The sequence below is a fragment of the Centruroides vittatus genome, unplaced genomic scaffold (genome assembly GCF_030686945.1).
Source record: "Centruroides vittatus isolate TY-2023 unplaced genomic scaffold, ASM3068694v2 contig_459, whole genome shotgun sequence".
NCBI lineage: Eukaryota > Metazoa > Arthropoda > Arachnida > Scorpiones > Buthidae > Centruroides > Centruroides vittatus.
In genome coordinates this window covers 295,076-321,209 of record NW_027122255.1, presented here as the reverse complement: position 1 = coordinate 321,209, position 26,134 = coordinate 295,076, and the positions used below count along the sequence as shown (strand labels likewise).

The following is a 26,134-nucleotide window of genomic DNA, read 5'->3' as shown; positions in this document are numbered from 1 at the left end:
TTTAAATACGAACCTCCTTCCTCCGGGATGTTTTTCGACACATACTCATTCTTCGGGGTCCTTTGAAATTTTTAAGTGCAGAAGGGGGGTCGTGGTCCAAAAAGTTTGAGAAACACTGTTCTAAATTATTGTTTTCTTTAGTCTGCGGCCCCAATTAAAAATAATTTGTATGTATTTATATGCGAAATTATACCCCAACTTATGCAAATTCAACTTACACAGTTATCGCTCGGTCCCACCTATCGCGTAAGTTCAGGGTATTACTGTATTTAAAAATTACAAGTTTTAAAAGTGCTTATTTTGAGATGCATGCCTGAAAAAATTTACCTTTCTTGGGATAACAAATCATCTCAGTTCTCACACTGGACCAGTTGATAAATAGTTAAGTAAACAAAACTGAACAATTATTGAAGCTCTTTATTCTCATAATTTTGATATCATTTAGTATAGCAACTTTCACAGAATATGTTCACATTATATTAAAAATGGAAAATGCTGACAAAAACTTGAATATCTGATTATTTCAAGAATGTAATATATTTGATAAGATAATACATAAAATAATTGATTAATTCATTAAAATCATGATTTGTTTGTATTGTTAAATCTCAAATCAAAATACAGCAAGAAATATACTAGCTCATTTCAACTTAATATAAAACTTCAAATAAAACTTAATGTTTTATTTGAAAAATTACTTACTCAAACATAATAATTAGAATACAAAAATTTTAAATATAATAAAGAATAAATTTTTGAATTTTTTCAATCTGTTGTTCTAAAGAAAGTTTCCAGTAGTATTGCAAGTCTATAAATAAACAATGTTTTATTATTTATAGTTGTATTATATTACAAAACTATCTTCTAATGGCTCTTATTATTTTTATTCGTACATTGTTCAGCCTAATAATCCATATTACAGATGTTTGAGATTTTATTACTATTATTTATTCATGCTTTAATATCATAATCATGATTCTAAACAATGTTATTAACTATAAATATCACTTTTAGCCTTTTATAGCATCAACAAGATTTGTGTGCCAATTTAATATTGAAGGTAGAGTAAGACAAGTCAATGCTCAATTACTAGGTGACACCATTTATTGTGAAAAAATGGTGGTAAGTAATTTGGTGATATTATTTTTATGAATTTTATTCTCTAAAATATAAATTTTGATAATAATTAGAGTTTCAATGATTTTAACTGCTTTATATTTAATTTACTATTATAAAATTAAATTTTTCTTACTGCATAATACATATTAAGTTTAATGCATTCTTGTGGGCTTAGATCTTAAAGGCATTTTATATTGTACTAGATTAATATTTATGTCATAGCATATACGTTCTATAAAGTGTAAGTTCTAGAGTCTATTTAAAAATTTATTTAAAACGAAAAAGTTGAATGCTTTTTGATTATCTGAATACTTTTTATTTAATTGTGTAATAATTAAATAAATTAAACTATTAAAACTTTACTTTCTATTTAATTTACATAAATTACTGTATTTACTCGCATATAAGTTGATCTTGCATATAGGATGAGGTATGACTTTAAAGATCAGAATAAAGAAAATTAGATTTATTAATACAGTTCTAATTTTATTTCGTTTAATTAAAAAGAAAATATCAAATGCACGTAAATGCACACGTTGTCCTTAAAAATTACTGGCATTTTAAACTTTAAAAAAATGTCTTGTAAAATTGATAACATAATTTGTTCATATAAAGCTGGACAATTGGGAACCTTTTTTGCCAATTCTTAACAGTCGAATCCACTCTCTGTCGATTACACTTATGAGTTTCTCTGAATTCTGATTTCAAAATAATCATCTATTTTCACATGGGAATGGATTAAAATTGGGTTCCCATGTGATTTTGGAATTTCAATGTGGAATTCAATTCAAAAGCTTTGCTTTTCCTATTGCTATTCATCTTTACTCCTGACAATACACAAGAATGATTCAAAGGGCCCAGATAAAATTGTTTTGTTTTTAACACCAGAGAGGGCAAACATCCAATAAAAAGTGCAAATACACAGTTCACAAAAATTATTACAAAAACACAAAGAATTCTTTGTGCGCGTGTATAGGACAACCTAGGTTTTTGAAGCAGTAAAAAATGAATAAAAACCTTGTCTTATATGTGAGTAAATACAGTATTTTTCAATGAAACTTAAATCATAAGGTTTTTTATGCAGTATTTTTATGTAAAAATATTACATATATAAATATATATTTATATATAATAATTATTATATATATATATATGTATATGCATAACTATATAATTTTGTGCATGAATAAAACACCATATGAATACTAGATAAAATGGATAGAAACACAACCAAATTATTGCCTTAAATAATCAGGCTATAACTTTGCTAATTTAATGATTAATACTAAGTAATTTTCTACTAGAGGTAGATGTTAGGTGCCATTTCTTAACTAAATTAATAATTATAATTTTAATAATTTATTAAAGAATTTATTAAATTATCTAATAAATTGTTAAGTTAAGAGATGACACCTAATGTCTACCTCTAGTAGCAAATTACGTAGTATTAGTCATTAAATTAGCAAAGTTATAGCCTGATTATTTTAAGCAATCATTTGGTTGTGTTTCTATATACATATCAGGCTTTGTGATGTTTGATATATTTAAAATGGATAAAAAATAATTAAATTAATATGTGATTTCTTTTATATTTACATATATAATAATTTGAATTTACAGTACTTTATTTTATTTTACAGTTTCAATATGGAACTCAAGCACCAAATATTACAGCAACATTTGCTGTGATTTGGGAAGGAACTAAACCACTTGATAATCCAGAAAATATTCGAGGTAAGTTTGTCTTGAGTATGTAGATTCAAATTTCAAGTGATGAAAAGCTTCAGACTGATTCTATATTTAAGATCTAAGCTTACTTCTGAAATAACAACCACCTTAGAAATCCAGCAAACACTGTTTTTGGTCTTATTTAAAGACCTTCAGGTACACATCACAACTTAAAAAAATAATCAGAAAGTAGTAGAATGATATAAATTAAAACATTGAACTTGAATACCAAATAACATATTCAAAATTGTGATGAGCACTTAAGGCCTTTCAATAAGACCAAAAATGTTAGCATTAGTAAATATTTGTGTTTGCTGGATTTCTAACGATGTTATTTCATTAATAATTATCCAGTCATTGATAAGAAATTACTACTTAAGCTTACTTTTTATCACAACATCCTCATTAGAGCATTTTTTTCATAGTTTACTTATTATAAAATTTCTTTTATTAATGTTATCTGTACTTCTTTATCTCTTATTCTTAGTTATTATTTATAATTAAATAATTTATTTAATTAAACTTCACATTCTGCTGAAAAATTTTGTAGTATTCATTCCTTGTTATTGTGTAAAAGTTCCAGCTTTTGAAATATTTCATAATTTTCTTATAATGTTTGCATATATAGTTTTATTCAGTAATGAGCTTTTTTTGATTATTATATTTTATCAATGTTACCTGTAGTTGCTTTTCTTAAAAATTCATAAAACCCTTAAAATATACAATTTAAAATAAACAAATTAGCAAAATGTATATAGGTTGTATGATTCTACAAATCATGCAACCTATATACATTTTTTCTTCATTTTCTTAGATTAAAATTATTTGATTAGACAGTGTCTTTTGCTCTAAGTTTCTTTTATATATTTTCAAATCTATAAATTGTAAAAAATTACAAGTAATGGAGGATAATAACCTGAACAAATTATTTAATCAAATAATGTTGTATACTGAAATTGGAAATTAATATTTAAAAAAATATTTCTAAAAAATAAACCAGAAAAATGAAATTATTCATTTCTTTGAATTATTATAATCTTGATCTTTAATAACAGATTCTAAATATTCTATTTAAAATTTTAATTCTTATTTTCTAAACTACATGTATATATCATCATTATTATTATATATTTAACAATTACTTTTATAGTCTTAGTTTATAAATGTGAAGGAATGGCAGATAATTGTGGGGAATGTCTCGAATTACCTGAAAAATATGCTTGTGGTTGGTGTCAAGATAGACCTGCCTCTTGTCAAGTTCATGATCAGTGTAGTGACGGAAGTGCTACAATGTGGTTAGACAGAAGACAAACATGTCCTGATCCTAAAATATTAAGTGTAAAATCAATTTTATATTTCTAGTTTTTTTTTATTTTTGATTCATGTAACTAATGAGATATGATTGTATACAGTTTAACCCAGAATCAGGACCTTGGGAAGGTGGCACAAATATAACCATTGAAGGAATCAATTTAGGAAGAATTTTTGATGATATTTCTGATGGAGTTAGAGTTGTTTATGATGTAGATGGTAGGACAATTTCAGAATGTCTTCCTCATCGAGAAGGATATTTAAAAACTAGCAGGTATGTTTCGGCATTATGAAGTTAAATTATTAAAATTATTTACATTGTAATTAAAACATTTTATTCAATAAATATTACAATATTTAATAGTATCTAGATTGTGTTTTATATTATAATTCATTAAGTTGATTAGCTTTTTGCATTATGTTAAAGAAGTGCATTAAGTTCAAATGCAAAACTTTTAATTTCAGCTAGATTGAAGAATATGCTGAATAATCACATTTACATTAATTATTGAATATATGTTTTAATATTAAATATTTAGCACATGTATTAATATTTATTTAATATTCAAAAAATTAGTTGTTATATTTTAAAGCATTTGATGTTTGTTTATATTTTAAAGAATTGTCTGTCAAGTAGAAAGACCTCCAAATCTTACAACAGGACTAGTTGGAGGACCAATATCTGGACCAATTGTTGTTAGAGTACAGAATGATTATACTGCACGTTCAAAAAAGCATTATTCTTTTGTGGTAGGTCATTTATTTCATCATGTATGTTTTAAGGTTTTGTGTAATAATTTAAATTTCAAAAATGTTTGTTATATTAGTACAGTCAAACCTGTTTTTTATGCGGTCTTTTTTTGTGCGATTTTTTAATGTGATTTTTTTTTGTGCGGTATAGTTGGCGACTAGTCTCGTGCGATTTGTCATGTCTCACGTTGACTTATTATAGCTAAATAAACTTATTATAGCATAAATGAACTTATTATAGTAATATTATTGCATGAATATGCGAAAAATGAAATAATTTATTTTTTAAGTCAACAAAACACCACCTGGACAAAAATATGTAAAACAGACGATAGACGAGATGATGCAGTCAAGTGCTGACATCTGTTGTCAATAAATTTTATTTCGTATGGTTTTGAGTTATTTTCTATGTGAGACTTTTTTTATGCGGTCCCTATTGACCGCATAAAAAAAATGTTTTTTTAATTGTGTTGAGAAAACTATTTTTTATAGCCACTCGTGAAGTTTCGTGTGATTTTTTTTAATGCGTTTTTTTTAATGCGGTCCCTGTCCACCGCATAAAAACAGGTTTGACTGTAATATAATTAAATGAATTGGTTATACATTTCTTAATTTGATTTACTTTTAAAGTAATAAGTTTATACAATATAGCATATAATTTATTATTTGAAAATGGAGTATATTTATAGTTATAGTTTCAATAGTTCTGTAAAAAAAAATATTTTTTGGATGCTTTTAAAAGTGATAAGTTTGTAAAATTTACTTTTCTGAAGAGAATTATATAGAAAATTTAGTTTCAAAGAATTCTATATATAAAAAATGACCAAGTTAAGGGGGGATTTTTGACGACTTTGACTCCAACTTCGACTAAAATACGAAAACTCAACAACTCCGACTCCAACTCCACGGCCCTGGTTATAATGACTATTATTAATATACATAAACTATTTACCCTTTTTTTTTGTAATTTTCCCTATTAAATGTAACACTTCCTTAACAGGAAAACTCTCTCTTTTTTGTGAATAAATGTTCATTATAATTTTAAAATTACTTAAATTAAAATAAATTTATAATTATTTAGCACAATATTTTTGGATTTTACTAGTATTTAATATAGTATTTTTATATTATTTAAAATTACAAAAAATCTTAGTTTAAAAAATATATTTTATTTTCATAGAATTTACTACTGATTTAAATTTTCTAATTCAAAATGACTACATGTATATTATAATCTAAAAAATATATGAAACTTTTCAACTCTATTTTAAATTAGTTAAATTAGATATAAAGTTCTTAACTAGTTTAAAGCCATGTCAGATATATTAAAATAAAAATAAAATAGATATGTTTGGCATTTCTAAAATTTTAAAATGAGAATTGAAGACTTTTGCATATGTTCACGGTTATTTTTTGATAGTGTAAGAAAAATCTTTTAATTTTCATAACAGCTGGACATTCAAGGCAGTGAAGGAATCAAAATTATTATTCTCATTGCCTATGGGCTAGTTAAATCCATGATGGGCATACAAAAAAATCTCAGTACTTAGAGTTGAAAGGATTTTAAAAATTTCATAATAATTCTCAGTTTTCAATTTTGTAATTTGAAAAATTATATTAAATTACATAATTGCTTTTAATGGTTAGTTATGTTTGTAAAATTGGAATATTTATATATGTAGAATAATTTGGTATTTATTATAATTATATAAATATATAATGATTAAAATATTTAATAATAAGAAATCAATGTTTTGAATGCAGAATCCTCGTGTTACTTCTATTGAACCTACTAAAGGACCAAAATCAGGAGGTACTCTGCTTAAAATTTGGGGACTCCACATGGACGCTGGTAGTTATGCAGAAGCTTTCGTAGATGGTTTGCAATGTAAAGTTATAAGGTAAATAAATAATTTAGAAAGTATATAAAATTTAAATGAACATAAGTGTATGCTATAATATGAAATTTAGTTTAATTCAATGTAATTTAATTTGCTAAATTTATATTTTTTAAAAGTATAGAAAAAACTAAATGAAATGTTCTAAATAAAATAGAAAATTATTATATAATTATACAGAAAACTAAGCCCAAATTATATCAGTAGTCAAATGATCAGTTATATGAAAAAAGTGTACATGAAAATTGCATACATCAAAATATGCACATTTATTAATTTTTATGTAATGGTAAAGATGTATTCACAATTTCAAGCATCATAGACATTTATAATTGTAAATAACCATTTATTTCCCATTTACAAAACTGAATAGGCTGTAACTAGTTTTTTATGCTGTGTGGGATTTAGTTTTTGATTCCCTTTTTGGACAAAATAGATAAATAAACAAATACAATAGAATGGAGTCAATTAATTTTTAACTTTAACCAAAAGCATTATGTAAGAAATTAAGATCCCATGGTGACAAAATTTTAAAATGAAATTATAATACTAATCATTTTTTCATACTACATTTCAGGGCTCCCTTCATCTTAGAAACTAGGCAGGTGCACAAGCACAGTGCACCTGCCTAGTTATGGAACTGTGACTAGGTATTACTTATATTTTAAATTGTTAATGATACCTTATGACTGAAATATTTCATTTTCATATGCAACAATTTGCATTGTGATTTTATCAGGTATAATTAAACAATAATTTTACTATGTTATAAATATATTAATTCATTGCTATATGAAAATGGCCTGTGTATGAACATGACTTTAGTTCTCCTGAGTATAATTGTTTGTAAATACAGGAAATAAAAGTGAACAGTTTTTATCAACAAACTTCAATTGTTGCAATGTAAAGATCCATTGAATTCCCCATTTCAATTAGTTCCAGGATGCCATGATTCTATGAAATCATTGTAAAAAAAAACTTTTAAAGGATCCTTTACAACTACAAGGATCAAAATTTTTTATTTATTTATGCTGTTTTCTGGAAGGAAAATAGGCAGCTTTTTAAAAATGAGATTAAATTCTAAATAAAAATATAATTTTTTAAATAAAATTAAATACTTTAAATTTATTTAATTCACAATATTTTTATGTCAATATGAAATTATTTAAAGTAAAGACAGAAAGATATTATTTTAAATTGTGTATAGACTGTCTATACATAGCTTTTTAACAACTATACAGCTTAAAATTCTTCAAATATTTAATATTATTTATTTATTTTGTTGTTAAAAAATTAAAATCATAATATAACATTTAAAATCAATCGATTGATTGATTGATCATTTTGTAGTTCAATTTCCCTTTACTTGAATTTTAACAAATATATTGTATTACATCAAGTGACTATGGCAAAGGACTATGTGACTGTAGTAATAAAAACAAGCTGTTTAATAATAAAAATTTTATTCGTAATGAAAGAGAAAACATGCGGAGAGCAGTGGTGAATGAACTATACCAAACACCAACTGACAATGAATGGCCACAATCACCATCCCACACAAAGAGAGATGTACTGAACTTTCAATTTTTTGATTTCCATTTTAAAAAATAAATTTTTTTATGCCAATAAGATTACTGCATCTCTGAATTTCACTTTTAGCATGTACATGATTTAGATTTTTGGGGCTGCAATTTGAAAAAAATTTTAGACCTATAAATTCCTACAATTGTTCATTCGTTTGTCTCGCTCTCTTTAATCTTAAGAATGGAGTTAGATAGATGAAATCTGATACCAGATACGGAAACTTTAAGGGCAGGAGGCCCCAATTAACTATATACAAACTTTTGATACAAACTGGAAATTACATTATTTCAGTTCAAAACTTTCTCCTGAAAGCAGTTAATAGACGACCGGCATAACTCTATTGTTAAAGAAACAGTATGATGTACTGGGGCAAGACATTAAGTACTAATTTGTGGTACAGAGCATATATATTAAAAATTGCAGCCTGGGCATCATGACAATATCACAATAAAGAATTGCTTGTATTACTTTATAATACTATATTATGAATACAAGAATTTTTCTATATGCATGATTTTTGGTGTAAGCAATTTTCCATGTTTATTTTTTTTGTGTACATATATGACAGTAAGATATTTTTGTGTATGCTTTTTTTCTGATTAGGCAAATGATCATAACCATAAACATTGGATTAGAAAATTATTAAATTTCTCACTAAAAATTATGTTTTTAAAAAATAAATAAATCATAGAAACAAATGAAATAATTTCTGCTTCAGTATCACTGTTTCAAAAATCATACATTTATATTTTAATTTAATATACATAATTTTGTATTTATTCAAATTCAAAAATATATAGTTATTTTTATTATATTTCTTGCAATATATATTTTTAAATAGTTAATATTTAGAAAATATTTTTACATTATATATACATTTCTTCAGAAAAATTAAAACAAATTTTTTTTTAGACGTACCATGAACTGTGTGGAATGCATCACTATGGCTTCTAAAGAAACAGGTCCTGGTAGAGTTAGAGTCAAATTTGACAATGGATTACGAATATTTGAAGATTATAATTACTTATATGTTGATAATCCTGTGATTACTCATGTTGAATCTGGTTCTAGTAGTCAGAGAGGCGTTCCGAAAGGAATACCTAGGTAAAATACTGTAATTTAAAATTTAGATAATGTAAAGTAATCGTTAGTTATATTGAATTGTATGTAATGTTTCTTAGACATTGAAGTTTTTGGTAAAACATTAAAATTAGAATATATATTTTTTGCCTTTATTTTTTTATTATTGTAGATAAAAATAATAAATAAAGTAAACAAAATTCAGAACACATAAAAATTTTTCATTTTTAATTGTAAAAAATTCATTATATTTTAGTGGTGGTATAACTATATCCGTCCATGGAACTAATTTAAATGCTGTAGAAGAACCTAAAATGTATGTTTTAGTGGATGGAGAAGAGTATACAAGTGTAAGTTACTTTATTTAAATATGTTTATACTTTCATTAAATTTTCTCACATTTTGTTGTATTAAAAATATTTGAATGACATTTTTTCCTCTTTTTCTGAGTAATATTGAATAAATCATATTATTTTTGTTAAAATTAGCTAAAGGAAAACAATAGAAATTAATAATAAATATCTTTTTAATGCAGTTTTATAAAATACAGTTGAATTTGGTTATAACAAACACAGATATAATGAGTTCACAGTTATAACAAGTAAAACACCATAACAATTTTAATTTTTGCATATTTCCATACATTTTCTTACAGTTATAACAAGCATGCTTCATTGATGTACTGAGCAAATTTTTGGTAGCTATGCAAACACAAACATTCTTAATTATTCAAGTAGTAAGAAATCAATACCAAATTATTGGAAGAGATAAAACTGAGTGTTACTTAGTTTTATGACCACTGGATAATTAGTTTTACAACTTGCATCAACTACAAGCCTATCTATCACTTAACTGTCCTTTTGGGAACCATCTCCTTTTTCTTGACTAGCTTCTGGCCCTACTCTGTCAATTTACTTAATCATCACTATGATTGTAAAATTACTATATACTCTAGTTAGAAACAAACCCTTACATGAGAAAGGTGTCTAGGAAGAAAATAATTTTTCTCAGTGTGTTAGAAGGTAGTGCTAAAAACATCAGTGTATAGAAAATTTTTGTCATCTTCAACATATCAACATTATGGAAAAATAAAGTAATCATTAGTTTTAAAATTTGTAGATAAAAAGACTAAGTGAAATTGGGCAGGCATATTATTAATTAGTATTATCTTTAATTATGAAAAAGCAAATTGTTTGATATTAATTATATTATAGTTGGGTTAATAAAAATACAGTATAATGTAGTTACATGTTGTTATTATTTTTTTTTGAATCAATCTATTTAGAATTAAAATTAAAAGATAGATTTCACTAATCATCAGTGGTGTAACTACATATTTTTCTGCCTGCGGGGCTCCCCTTCATGTTTGCACTCATAGCAGTTGCCCATTCTCCTCCTAGTTACGTGACTCCTCTTCATGGATATAACAAGTAACAGTTATAACGAGGAATTCTTGCCAGTCCCCTAATGTGTGTAATAATTGAGTTTGACTGTATTGCGATACAACATCTAACTTACATTGGACATTTGTTGTAATATGAAAATATTATTTCAACATTTTAAATTTATTATTTTTGATCCAGCAATCAGTTATCTTGAGTATTAGTTTGTCATACTTAAATATTTAAATTTTGGAAACAGTATATAGCATTTTTAATTAAGAAAATATCTATTTTCTGTCAGTTTTTTATTGATGTTTGTCCAGTGGTCAAAAATATATGTTCAATGTCCACAATACAATTTTGCAACATTTTTTAACTATTTAATATGTATAAATTGTTTCTCTCAGTTTCTTTCTGTATACTGTTTTTAAAATGCAATTCATATATGTCATTTTAGGAGTTCTATACACAGTAAGCTAGAACTTCTGTATATAAGTTTCAAAACACCTTTTTCTCTTTCTTCTAGAAAATTCTGTAATTAAATCAATTGAACTAATATTTTTGGCTATCTTAAAGGCCATTTAAGATAGCCAAAAACAGTTCAGTTGATTTAATTACAGAATTTGCTAGAAGAAAGAGAGAAAAGTGTTTTGAAACTTGTTTTAGGAGCATTACCATATTCATCTATAGATTTTGTTCTTGTTGAGGGTTCCCATATGTGCTTGGTTTATATTTCCTTGTAATGTATTCATTATAAACATTCAAATTTTTGTTAGTCTTTATTGAAAAAAAAACTGAAGAAACTTTTAGATAAAAATTATATGATTGTGAAATTTAAATTTGTTAATTTATTAGTCTATCCAATTATTCAAATAAATGTTGTATAAAGGAAATATTTCTTGCTTATAAAACATTGCAATTTCTCTAATAAATGAAGTGCTAATGAATCATTATTAACATTTTTACATTTAACATAGTTTCTTAAATGTATCTGTAATAAAAAAAAATATTTCAGATGGATAGCTTACAGGAGAACAATATTTTCTGTTTACATTTGGAGATTACATTATTAATCTTATTTTCATTTAGAAAAGAAAGACATCAATATACTATATATCAAACATAATTATCAATTGAGATAAAATGTTGGCAAATAACTAAATAAATTCACCTATAATTTTATAATAGTTTTATTAATATACATTGGATGTTTTAATTAAATACAATGAAAAGCAGCTAAATTAATACAAAAAGTTATTTCTATTTATATATATGATGCAAAAATATATAAAATTACTAAAAATTCTATTTCTATTCATTTATATTTATAATCATTTAAATTATATTAAATTATTCAAATTTTTGATAATGTAGACATTTTTATTCTAATTATTTTAGATGTTTATTATGTTATCTATTTTAAAAGTAAGTTATTGTAACATTGCCACATAGACACATGCATGCTTTTTTCTATGATAGAATGTATTTGTTTAACATTTATTACATTGAAAACATATATTTATATGTAATTATTATTATTTTGTAACTTAAATTATTTTTTATTTAAATGTATACTGTATATTTAAAATGATACTAATAAAACCATAATAATTTTTTTTTAAATTATGCATATATAATGTAAATAATCATAAACATTTTTAATGTATTCTTTATTATAAGTACATTTAAATTTTATTAACCTTAGGCTTGTAGATCAGAATCAGCCTCTGAAATGAAGTGTAAGAGTCCTGATGTTCCACCCTATAAACTACGTTTCCAAGGAGATGATGCATTGGAATTAGATTTTGGATTTATCATGGATAATGTGGATTCTGTGAAAAATCTGAGTGGGATTCCTGGATTTCCTAAATTTAATATGTTTCCTAATCCAGTTTATTATCCTTTTACAGAAGACAATCAAATAAAGTATTATAAAAGTGATTACTTGACAATCAATGTAAGTTATTAAAATAGAATTTGTAACTAATAACAATAATAATTTTGATTTTTAAAATTCTATTTTAATAAATTTTATATTACAGGGTCGAAATCTCGATCGGGCATCACAAGAATCAGATGTCATTGTTCGTATTGGAACAAGTTATTGTAACGTTACTTCTTTGTCTCGATCTCAGTTAACTTGCAGACCACCAACAAAACAACCACCAGCTCGTGATCCCCATGGTCATCCTGACCCAAGTAGAATTCCTCAAGTAGTTGTAAGTAATTTATGACACATTTTTTAATGTCTGTGAGTTATAAATTTACTTTCAAATGGTTCTCTAAATCTATTCCTTCTTACAGAAACACAAAATATTTCTAAGAATGGAAATTTCTATTAACATAAAAAATTTTTTGAGCCATCTTAATGACAATTAAATTGTAATACAGTTATTCTTTTATTTTATATACACGTATAATTATTTTTAAATTTTAGGTGGAAGTAGGAACTAGTCTGAAATATACAATTGGACGTTTAAGCTATGAATTACCATCAAATCAAGATAGTACTCTTTCTAGATCAGTAATTATAGGAGTAATTGTTGGAGGAGTTATTCTTGTAATCATAGTTATAATTATACTCATTGCGTATCGAAGAAAATCCACTGAAAGCAGCAGAGTTTTAAAAAATATGCAGGAACAAATGGATGTTTTGGAATTAAGAGTTGCTAGTGAATGTAAAGAAGGTAAATAATTTCTTTAAAAATGTATGATTTAAATAAACTTTATAAAGTTAAAAATGTTTTAGTCTATATTTTTGTATTAAAAATGGTTTTTATATTTAATTATTAAAATCAAATTCACTAACTAATTAAAAAATAAAATGCATATATATTTCATGATGATCTAAATTAAATATAAGCTAAATATCACTGCATTTTTTTGACTATAACTCTTTGATGTTTTGAAAAATTACAGAATTATATCCCAAGAAATTTAGTATTATTTGGCTTATGTTAGATATATTTGGGCTATTGTATATTTACATATATGTAATTTTAAAAAATTTAAATTTTAGCATTTGCTGAATTACAAACTGAAATGACAGATCTTACAAGTGATTTAACTGCTGGAGGAATACCATTTTTAGATTATCAATCTTATGCTATGAAAGTTTTATTTCCTAACACTGATGACCATCCAGTATTAAGAGAAATGCAGGTAAGTTGTTATAATAAAAATGAAGTTGAATGTATTTGTATATTTTTACCTGTTTCTTAAATTTTAAAATTTTAAGAGTAAGTTCACAACTTCACTTTTATTGCTGAAATATTCAAATTTTTCTTAACAGAACAATTTATATCTTTATGAATACAAAATACAAAGTTTTCTAATTAAATTTTGGTATCATCTGAATTTAAAAGGAACTTTATTTTAGAATGGAAAAAAAAGCTTTTAATATTGTTTAAAATAGTATCCTGTAGAAACTACACACTTTTTCTTATGCTCATGAAATTTTCAGAAACATTTTTAAAGTCTCATCAATCCTTAAGTTACATTACAATTGATGTCAACTATATCCTCAAATTAGCTATCTAGTAGTATTTTATTTGATTTTGCAGAACAAGAAATAGATTACAGAAAATAAGAAAGATTGTTTAATTCTGTAATCTGCACTTTGCCAAAAATTTCTTATTGCTTTAGAACAAATTTATGCATTTGAAGCAGAAATCTGTTTGTACTTACAAGTAAGAATCTATTTGGTCCACCAGGGTACCTACTTTAGACAAAAGGATCTCTTTGTCTCACCCCAGCAGTTTTGGTCTTACAATCACATGTGGAACCTTGTCTGAATCAAATCCCTTTTTCCAAAATCTGAGACTTATTCAATGGATTCCTTCATTCAAATCAATAATATCAGCATTATTTTGACTTTTAAAATTGAAATTTTTTCTTATTCATTGTTATTTTATATTACCAAGCATATTTTATCAATTCATTTCTTTTTCTCTCATTTTTATTCAATTTACAATTAATTTAATGTTAATTCTTTGCTGAATTACTATAAACAATGTACTGATTTACATAATATAAAATTACTAATGACTGCATAAGAAGAATAAATGTATATGAATGAGATTTTAGAAGAAAACATATTGATCGGCTATGAAAAACATAAAATCATGTTTCTGTGTGCTTTTACACAATGTGATGTTTGTAATGAAAATCTCTTTTATAACTTAACTGACAAATTTTAAAATAAAAATAAATGTAAAAAATAATTTTCACTAGAATTCTCAAAATGCTGATAATTTTGTTTAGTTAACTAATTTATTTAGAATTGTTTTTATGTAACAAAAGATTAAAAGAATTTTTTTTGTCTTACATAAAAATAATTATTTTCTAATGTGGCATTTTTTTACATACATTGAAAAATTCTGTATATATAATGTGGTGCCCGTCCCCTATGCTGATATGACTTGGTCGAGTCCGATGTTGTGTGCAGGATGCTTGTGCAGGGGGAAAAAAGTCAGACCGTTAGAGTTAGAAGAAAAAGAAGAAGCAACGATGTAGCATGAATGATGCGTCTGCTTCAAGACGATTAATATCAGTTTAATAATTAGTATCAAGATGATTTGTTTAGTGTTCTTTGTTTTGTAATGTTTTCTGTATCGTATTAAAATATACGTCATTATATGTTATAAGAAGCTTTTCATATTCTTTCTTAAACTGCATTCTGCATATGCTTCTTAACGCCCAGCCCAGCCATCTATAGACACTATATATATATATTTTTTTTTTTAATCTTTGATTTCTGAATACTGTCATTAATATTTTCATATGATTTATTTTTATAAATTTATGTTTATGTAAAGTTACATATTTATATTTGTTCTTTCTATTTTTAATAAGTGAAGCAAAGATAGAATAATAAAACAAATACTTGATTTAATTAATATATTTATTAATGCCTGTTTGTATTTACTTATTAACAGTTGGATCCATTGAAGAAACCATACATTGAAAAAGGATTACGATTATTTGGCCAACTTATTATGAACAAAATATTTCTTTTGTTATTTATTCGTACTTTGGAATCTAACAGATACTTTTCAATGAGAGACAGGTAATAAATATAGATGTATTTTTAGTAATAAAATGAAGTAATGAAACTTTAATAATTATTCATATTTATTATATAATGCTAAGAACTTATAAATTTTCTTCAAGAAGTCAAATAAAATTTACTAAAATATTTTTATGCTGATATTCTATCATCTGCAATATTCATATAAATTATTCTAAAAATAAAAATTGTTCTGTTGCTTTAACAACTAGCAATTTAAAAGTTTATAGTAGAATGTTTGTAAATCAATTTTACAAACAGTCTATTATAAAAAAAAATCTAAATTTAAACTTAAAATTCAAAATTTAATCCATTTCATTTACAATCAAGTCTTCTAAGCTTCAGTTTAGTAATGTTAAAAGAAAAGAAAAGGTTAGCGGTAAAAGAAGTATTAGAATAAAGACTTCACTGTAATTAAAGTAAGTTTAAATTTGGATATTTTTTATAATGGAATGTTTGTAAATCAATAAGTTTTAAATTGTTAGTTGTTATGGTAACAAAATGATTCTTGTTTGGAATTCAAAATATAAAATTTCTAGGATATTTAGAATATTTATATAAATGTTATTGACAGCAGAACAGCCCCAAAAATATTTCAAACATATGGTTATTGAAGAAGGTTTGTAAGTTGTTAGTGTTATATATAGGTTACGGAATGACTGTTTCTTTGTTTAAAAATTTATACAGTAAAGCCTATCTAAAACAGAACCTGAATAAAAAAAAAAAATCTGCATAAATGGAAAAATTCTTCAGAACAGGGTGATTTTTCTGATTTTTCAGGGTGATTTTGAAAAAACTGTTCAATACAGAAACCTGCCAAAGCAGAAAAAACATTTCGTGCTATGTGATTCCTGTTTATACAGGTTTTATTGTATTTATTGTTATTTTTCATGTAATAATTAATAATTTAAACAGTTATAATTAAAAGTTAAAAATCTACAGCTTAGAGCATAGAGAAGAAAAATTTTATAGAATACAGTTATAGAAATTGAACTGCTTTTAATTTGTTAACCTTTGATTTTTAATTATATGATTGTAATAATAATTCATGTAAATCATGTTAAGATTTTTACATGTTTTTAATAATAGAATAAACTGTATTAGATATACATGTACATAAAACATAGGATTTATATATATATATATATATACTTATTATATAAACTTCTTTAATTAGAACATTATATTTTATAGAGTAAATGTAGCATCTCTTATAATGGTTACACTTCAGGGAAAAATGGAATATTGTACAGAGTAAGTATTCAATAATTTTTAACTTTTTTATATTAATATATAATATAGAGTATATTTTCGTGCACTTCTAAATATTATAATTGAAACATAAAATGTTTATCTTATTTAATAGCATTAAGTAGCTTTAGAAATAAGTAAAATATTTGTTTAGATTTGAAAGATTGAAATTTTACAATTTGCCTAAGTGTTTTTTGAGCAAGATATGTACAGTAAAATCTGTCTATGGCGACCACCTACGGTTCCTTCAAAAAGTGGTCTTTTAGACAGGTGGTCATCCAATACAGGTGGTGCTGTAATACTGTATTTCGTACGTAGTTTGTACACTTTTTAGCCATTTCTACTAAGCAAAACTCGAGGTGAGCAAAAATAAGCGAATTTTTTCAACGATAGAGCTATATTGGTATTGTATATTATTCTTATTAGATAACTCAGTTTACAGGAGTTATCGTGATTTTATAAAACAGATTTAATACAAATATTTTAAAGATTAATACAGTACTCTACTCTCATTTTCTCGATTATAATGCACACTTTCTTTTTCCAACTTAATTAATTCAACTTGGGTCTTTTTGTTTGCTCCTCAGTTACGAGTGTTACGTCATTGATACATAAGTGCTCCATCACTAGTTTTGGTTTTTGTTAGCTTAATCTTATTTTAACTTTAAAAATACTGTACTTTTTTAAAATATTTTTTAAAATATAATAAGAACAATTATTAATTAATAAAACAATTTTATTATTTTTTCTCATAATAAAATTTCATTACATTGGAATCGAAAAAGTCTGGTTACCTGTAAAACTGATTTTTGCATTAATGCATTTATTGTTTTTTGAATATTTCGTGTGCAAAGATTACTTGGATATTATTTTTCTAAAAATATCGTGGAAATAAGGTAGGTTGATACAGAAACTGTTTATCACACATATACTGTATATGAGCTTCAAATAAATAAATTAATAAAATAAAATAAATTTTATCAAACGATGAGATTGGCTGATTGATTGTATCATGTATGCAATATTTTATATCCGTAAGGAAAATATTGTAAATCTGTGGTAAAATAAATTTTGTTTTCTCACAGTTAAACTTTGCCACTAATTGCCATTGTCATAAACCATTTTCACTTTCTCTGATAACTTTAACACTATCTTTTAACGACAACACTTTGCATTTCTTTCAATTTTGAACAAACTGAAATGAATTTCCTTTGTGGCTAGACTAATTCATTAACACCTGCATTTAATTTCAACAGTTGGAGAAGTGCTGGAGGTGGGTTCAAACAATAGTTTAGACCAGAAATATTCGCGGAAGTGGTCATTTATTACAGTTGTTGTATGTTGTTTTGGACCAAAAATTGGTGCCCGCGGTCACATTACACAGGTGGTTGTTTAATACAGGTAACTTATGCAAAGACTCTTATGTATAAACTTTTCTGTGCCAGAAATTTTTGCCCGTTTTGACAGGTGCCCGTCGAATGCAGATGGTCGCCTAAGCAGTTTTCACTGTATATACATTTGTATGTTTGCAAGAGTATGCACATAAATTTTAGTAAGAATAAGTGTTTGCATTCATTATGTTTTGTTTTAAGTAAAATATATTTGTATAAAGATGCTTTTTTTGTTGTAAATATGGTGACCAGATTAGTTTCCTGTAGACAAGTGTTATTAGTTTTAAAAAATATAATTTTTAATGAATATACATAATGTAATTAAGTCTTGACACATGGTTTTTTTAAAATTGATTTCTGATATAGTTTCAGTTTTGAATTGATTTGTTTTGTTTTTTTTCCTTTTTAAATTACATATTTATAATTGTCATTGGCTGACTTCTGTTTTATGGAGTTCAGAGTTATTTAAAAGCATTTACTTTCATACTGAATTACTTTTAGACTCATTACTACTCTCTTCAAAGGTGATTTTGAAAATTTTACTGATTTAAATTTGTTCAACGGCAGTTTCAGTTTTGCAAATATTACATCAAACAATTCTTATTTGATTTTCATTTTTATGTATTTATATTTATTTCACGTTAGACATTATATTTAAGTAAGATATTAATTTAAATTCAAAATTTGAAATTAAAAAAAAAATAATGAATAAATTATTTGATGTGTAACTTTAGCATATCTTCACAGTTAATCATCTAAATGTAGAATTATATAAATCAAAATATTTGTTTTAATTTTGCTATTATTTTTGATATCAGAGGATACTACATAAAATTTCGTGAAAAAATTAAATGTTTATTACTTATATAGGAATTGATTATTGTATTATAATGTTGACTGTTTTGAAAATGTCATACATTTTATTTTTGATAAGTCTTTTTATAGCTAAATCTATAATCTACATAAATGAACGTTATTGTGATCTCTTTAAAAAAAATTTTGATATTGCATTTAGTTATCAATGAAATGTGTTGTTTGTCATTTCCATTGAAAAACTTATTGTATAATTTTTTTCTTGAATATGAGAGGAACTATTGAATGTATTAGAATTTTTTAAAAATTAGAAAATATAAATTGTATTTTATTTTTTTGTGAGTAATTAAATGATCAGATAATAATTTTCTATTCGTTATGTTAATATATGAATATATAGTTTAATAGTTGTTATATAAATGAAATTTCACTTTTTATAATTAAAATGATTTAAAAATTGATAAGATTACTTGATATCAATAGTTAACAGTTATTTGCTTTCATTAATTAATATTTTAATTATTAAATTTTTTTTATTTAGTATTTTGAAAACATTATTAGCTGAATTAATTGAAAAATGTATTGAAGGTAAAAGCCATCCAAAACTTTTACTAAGAAGGTAAGTAATTTTTAATAATTACATTTGTAATTGTATTTTTGAAGATCAAGAAATAAAAATATTTGAATAATTTTACAGGACAGAATCAGTAGCAGAAAAGATGTTATCTGCATGGTTCACATTTCTTCTTTATAAATTTCTAAGGGTAAGATTATATGAAATTTATTATTACTTCTTCAATATAACAGATAAAATATTGAGATGTTTGTTTATATCATTTCGTTAAATCTGCGTCCTTAGGAGTTAAATTTTTTCTACTTTATAAAGCAGAAGATTAAAATATTTAATCTCATATTCTTGTTAAATTCTAGTGAATCTTAGGATAAACAACCAAACCATGTAATGCACCATTGTCACATGCATGGAGGGTTTTGTTTGAAGTTGTCTAGTTTAGTTTATCATCTCTTATGTTATTATTATACTTTTATTAATTTTAACTCTCTTTTGTTATATGTTTACTGATTTATGTGTACTTTTTATTTATATTTTTTCTGTATAGTATTTTTATTTTAAGTTATTTTCCTTAGATATTTTATTTTAACTATTTTTATGTATTTATTTATAATTTTGTTACATATTAAGCAGTTTATATATTCAACCCTTGTGCATGTAATATTTAATATGATTTGAATTGTTCAATCATTTGTATTTTTAAAGTTGTTTTCTGCTCTGTCTTATAAATAAGATCAAAAAGAGTAGTTCACTTATTAAATTTTCTTTTGTTACTGGATTTAGGTGTATGTTGAGTTAATTGTAGGTAGTACTGGTATATCCAATTTTTTACAGTAATTATAGTTATTATTTTTATTCTTATGTGATATTGTTGAAATGTATCCTGTATGACGTATAAAACTGGATGGATATATTTATACACACACCACACACCCACCCACCAGAGAGTATGGTGCTTATGTCAGACCAAAGTCAAAGCATCACTACAGAAAATAAATGTTTTGTTTGCATATTTAGCCATGTTTATAAATTGCCCATTTTGGATCAGATTCTGTTTATGGATCACTCTGCTTTATTTCTCTGGATTTCTCTTACTAGCATGAGTGATCTTACTGGAAGTTTATGCTCCCATTGGCATCACTCTATGGTTCATTGGAGCTCTCCTGACAGTCTGGAGATTTGGAAGAGAATTATTATTATTATTATTATAATAACACTTCTAAACATGATTATTTTTGTAAAGAATACAGAATGAATAAGGTTCTAAACTCATTTCATACAAAAACAAAAGAAATAATATTGATATAAACAAATAAAGAATGAAGCATTTTTATTAAAAGTTATGTTATATTGAATTCTTACATTATTTATTATTAATTGTGACAATAAACAAACAATTCTATATGTTTCTTGTTTTTTTAATATGAATAACTTTGACAAAGGATGAATCTACCTCAAAACAATCTTCTTAACAATTAACAGGTTTATTGGATAATACAAAATAATTAGTAATAGACTTTTTTAATACACTAATGAATTTATATTAAAAACAACCAAATGTTAATGATCATAAATTAATATGACTTGAATATTTGATTTTGTACAGCTTGATGGTACAATTGATTTGAACATGTTTTCAAATAATTAATACATTTTCCAACATTGGAATATTGTTTACTTTTTGCAAAGCTTACTTTTTCATGCAAAATAAATGTAAAGTTTGAAATTATAATAAGAATGGATTACTTTATTAGATTTATTATAAAAGTAATAGTCAATTTAGAAATAATGTTTTATAAATATACTCTATTCATTTATTTGTTTTAGGAGTGTGCAGGAGAACCACTTTTCATGTTATATAGAGCTATTAAACAGCAAGTCGACAAAGGCCCAGTAGATGCAGTTACTAGTGAAGCTCGCTATTCTTTATCAGAAGAAAAATTAATTAGGCAATCTATTGAATATAGAGGAATGGTAAGTAATAAATTTATTTTACATTTTTGTCACTTATATTTTTTAATCTTTGAAATGTACAAGCTATTGTTATAAATATTTTTCATTAGAAGTTTATTATTTGGATGTAATAAATTACAAACTTTATATTTGAAAATGAACCAAAAGTACTTAATAACCTGGAAATTTATTTGGAGAATATTTTATCAAGTTATATCTGAAATATTAGATGTTAAATATTAGAAAAACAATTGTTTTTATTTTGAAAGAAATATAGCTTTAGATAATTAAAAAGGTATTATTATTTAATTTGTGTCATACACAAAAATTTTTGAAAAGATTTCTCTGTTTACAATTTTCATAATTTTTTTTCCAGACAGTTTATGTTTCCATGTCTCCCCAGACAGCTTATGTTTCAGGCTTAGAACCTCCAGGTGAAAATATCGAAACACCAGTTAAAGTTTTGGACTGTGATACTATTTCTCAAGTGAAAGAAAAAGCACTTGATGCAATTTATAAAAATACTCCTTTTTCACAACGTCCTAGCAAAGATGATTTAGATTTAGGTAAATTATAATTTATAAAATGGTTTAAAATATTTTAATATTTATGATCAGTTTTTCTTATATTCAAGTTACATTTTTATTGTTTGAATAAATTTATTTTGATTAATTTTTTGCATACATTTACACAGACTAAGATTTAAACTATTACATATTTTAGATGAGTAACATTTACTTCTCTTTTTAAGCATTTTTATTTAAAAAAATATTCAACATAGTTTAACATTAAAAAAATGCAAATAACAGAAATAAAATTATTAAACAAAGTTAAATAAGAATAAAAATAAATAAATAATTTAAACTGATGGATAGCATTTATTATCTTTTAACAAAAAAATTAATCTAAAATAAATATTTTTATTTTGAACTACAAAATTTAATAATAGAATTTTATTACAATTTAGTGAATAATTGAATAAATGTTATTATTTTTAAGTTTTTATATATTATAGATTTATAGTGAAATCATATAATTTTATGAAAGACAATTTGTTTGGCTAGAAAATAGAGCCAAGAGCTTCAATTTGGCAATATGTGAAATTAATATAAAACATTACATCAAGCTATAACTACAGTAAAATTCTAATTAATTAAGTAATAATATTCTAAAAATGATGAAATAATTAAAAACTTAAATACTATATATTTTATTCAATCATATTTATTCAAATAATCTTTATAAATTTATATGAGTACAAAAATTTTAAAATTGGTAAAATCTAATGTTAAATTTAAGATTAAAATTTAACATTTATTAATTTATTAACAGATATGTTCTTAAAGAACTTCAGTTTAATTAAAAAAACTTTAATTTTCTTTGTTATTTAGAATTTCTTCAAATTTTATGAATTTTATTCATTTGACATGTATACATTCACATACATACACGTAGTAACTAAGCATAACTTAACAAATACTGTATATCAACCAAACAGTTAGAAGTCATTGACTGTTGCTACAACTAGTATCGTTGTATTGTAATTCTAAAATTACATTCATAGCTGGAGATGATTTGAAATGAAGTGGGTATGCTACTACCTGACTTGCAAAGATCAAAGATTTAAATCCAGATCAATCTTTTTGTTCTGGAAGTTTCTAAATTATTTATTAATTAATATATTTTAATTGAGTTATAATTTAAAACTAGTCAATGATTTTCAACTATTTGGTTGATTGATAAATATTATGTTAATTTAATACTTTATTAAAATTCAAAGTATGTTTAAATCAATTTAAAGTAGAACAAAGAAACTCATATGAAATTTAAATGATTAAATAAAAATCAACATATTTGTAATGATTTATACATCATAATATGCATGAAAGATGTAATGGTGTTAAGATACACTGAATATTTAAATAAAGAACTTTATTTTTCCTCAATTTAAATGGATTTGGATGATGACTATTGAATTGCAGATACAAAGAAATATAGGAATATGTTAATTCAGAAATAAAACAAAAATTTTCGGTTTTTGTCAATTATTTTATACATATCAGATTATAGAATTGTACCAAAATCAATGAATTTACAAAATAGGTATGTTATTTTGTAAATTCTTTTGTTTTTTATTATTTTGATTACAAGATTTATGATTATACAGATATTAATATTAAATTTTACCATAAAACAATAAGTTTATTGAGAAAAACATTGTTTTGAAAATATTAAAGTTAATGTTATAATAATTTTTAAGAATAAAGTCTTTATTTTATTTTTTAGAGTTTCATATAAAAACTTAAATAAAATTTTTGTCTTAATATACCTTATTGCCTCAAATTTAAAATGCATTATTTTGTATTTCCAAACAAATCTTTGGTACATCCTTAATTCAAGATGTTTCTTAAATTTTGTCACACTTCAAAAATTCAAAAAATAATATAAATTTTATATTTTATTTTAAATATATTATTAATGTTTTCCCTCTGTAATAAATTCTTTTAAACTATATTTACTATTAATTATCATTCAATTTCTTTCCCCAAAAATACTTTTTTAAAGATGGAGTGTATGTAAAATTTGAAGCAATATGGTAAATATCTATATAAAATTTAAGAAATTATATTTTATTTGTAAATAATTTAATTTTTAATTTGATAAAACAGAGATTTTCAGCAATTTTTACGTTTACTTCATATTATTTAAATTTTCTTATTATTTTTTTTTTATAAAAGTATAATATATTTAATATTAAAATAAAATGTTGGACTATATAGCAAGAATTAAATTTTCAAAATTACAGTACAGTCTTGTTTTAAATTGAGATATCAGCAGGTATTGTGTAAAACAAATTTTTTAAATTTGTGCTCTGTTCCAAGAGTTCTAGCTGATTACTTATATGCTTATGTAATTATTTATAATAAACAAAAAAACATTAAAATGTGTTTGATGCCACCTGTTGTTGTGGTTTCAGTTCAGTCAGTGTCAGAAGTTTTAGATTAGTTTTACACAAAGTGCATAAAGTGTACGGGGCCATCAAGAGTGGGGGAGCTGGGGATTTTTCCGAGCCTGGAGAAAACTTAGTAACATAGTGGTTTCAAACCTTATAAATTAATGTTATTTTATTTTTACAAACAAAACGTGAAATATTTAAGACTGCCTTTAATTAATAAAGAAACATTCTACATATTTAAGAAAAAAAAAAAAAAAAAAAAACTGGCAAAAGAGTCCCACTAAGGCAAAAACAGGACCTTTTCTACCCCAGACCCCATACAAGTTCTCTGTAGCCCTGAAAATATATATAAAAATTTTTCTACTTTCATGGTCTGTTAGAACCTTCAATTTTCATTTCATCTTGATAATTATTTTCCAAAGACAGGTTGTAAAAAATGGCTTCTAATTTTTGTACCATTATTTTTGCTCCACTGAATTTGTGTCTATCACTGGCAGAGTGGATAAAACCACTGAATACTGTAAATTGGTCATGGGTTCATGCATTGCCAATGTGCTGGCCACATGACATTTCTGGGTTTTATTCACATTAGTAACATCTAAATAGAGACAGTTTCCCATAAAAGACCTCCTGAAAGGCATTCTCCCTCAACAGATTGTCCATGTGTTACATTGCTATAATCAAAGCAATAAATCATCCCACACTGAATTTCATAATAAAAGTAGTTAGCATTTATATTATTAGTCAGAATTATTCATGTACATTTAAAGGTTAATTTAACCATTTTCCATTTGTGAAAACATAAATTTACAAGTTATAGTTACATCTAAACAATCCAATGTAAAACAAGACTATTGTAACTTTTTAAAAATAAGATCAAACTTAATTTAATGTTTTAAAAATATTATTTTATATCTTAAATAAAACTTTGAAAATATTAAATTAAAATAAAAAATTATTTGAATCTAATTTAGAATTTTAAAGTTACTGAAGTTTAATAACTTATATGTATTTTTATTCGTAAAGCTTTTAGTCAAAAAAAAAATTATTTGAATCTAATTTAGAATTTTAAAGTTACTGAGTTTAATAACTTATATGTATTTTTATTCATAAAGCTTTTAGTCCTTTTTTTCATTTTAGAATTTATCTTTTATAGCTGTGTATTTTTTGGCTGTTAATCTGGACTTATCATGCCATGATTTCTGAGGAAACTGTTTTTCCCACTCGTTTTATTTCGTAGTAAAATCTAAACTTCCAAGACGTACATTTTGGGTTTCTT

At 24.4% G+C, this 26,134-nt stretch overlaps 1 protein-coding gene across 4 annotated transcripts in view; it reads left to right on the top strand.

The window, feature by feature from the left end:
* The window catches only part of PlexA (plexin A), a 167,499-nt gene that overhangs the window by 125,684 nt on the left and 15,681 nt on the right, over positions 1-26,134 (top strand). For all 4 annotated transcript variants that reach the window (XM_067272897.1, XM_067272896.1, XM_067272894.1 and 1 more), the window contains exons 11-28: positions 1,015-1,122; positions 2,760-2,853; positions 3,998-4,185; positions 4,260-4,432; positions 4,779-4,908; positions 6,673-6,809; positions 9,303-9,494; positions 9,727-9,820; positions 12,558-12,809; positions 12,895-13,071; positions 13,290-13,539; positions 13,872-14,014; positions 15,790-15,920; positions 17,115-17,174; positions 19,917-19,994; positions 20,073-20,139; positions 21,774-21,920; positions 22,276-22,465. In XM_067272897.1, the coding sequence (XP_067128998.1) occupies positions 1,015-1,122; positions 2,760-2,853; positions 3,998-4,185; positions 4,260-4,432; positions 4,779-4,908; positions 6,673-6,809; positions 9,303-9,494; positions 9,727-9,820; positions 12,558-12,809; positions 12,895-13,071; positions 13,290-13,539; positions 13,872-14,014; positions 15,790-15,920; positions 17,115-17,174; positions 19,917-19,994; positions 20,073-20,139; positions 21,774-21,920; positions 22,276-22,465 (2,611 nt within the window). The remainder of the gene's footprint in view (positions 1-1,014; positions 1,123-2,759; positions 2,854-3,997; positions 4,186-4,259; positions 4,433-4,778; positions 4,909-6,672; positions 6,810-9,302; positions 9,495-9,726; positions 9,821-12,557; positions 12,810-12,894; positions 13,072-13,289; positions 13,540-13,871; positions 14,015-15,789; positions 15,921-17,114; positions 17,175-19,916; positions 19,995-20,072; positions 20,140-21,773; positions 21,921-22,275; positions 22,466-26,134) is intronic.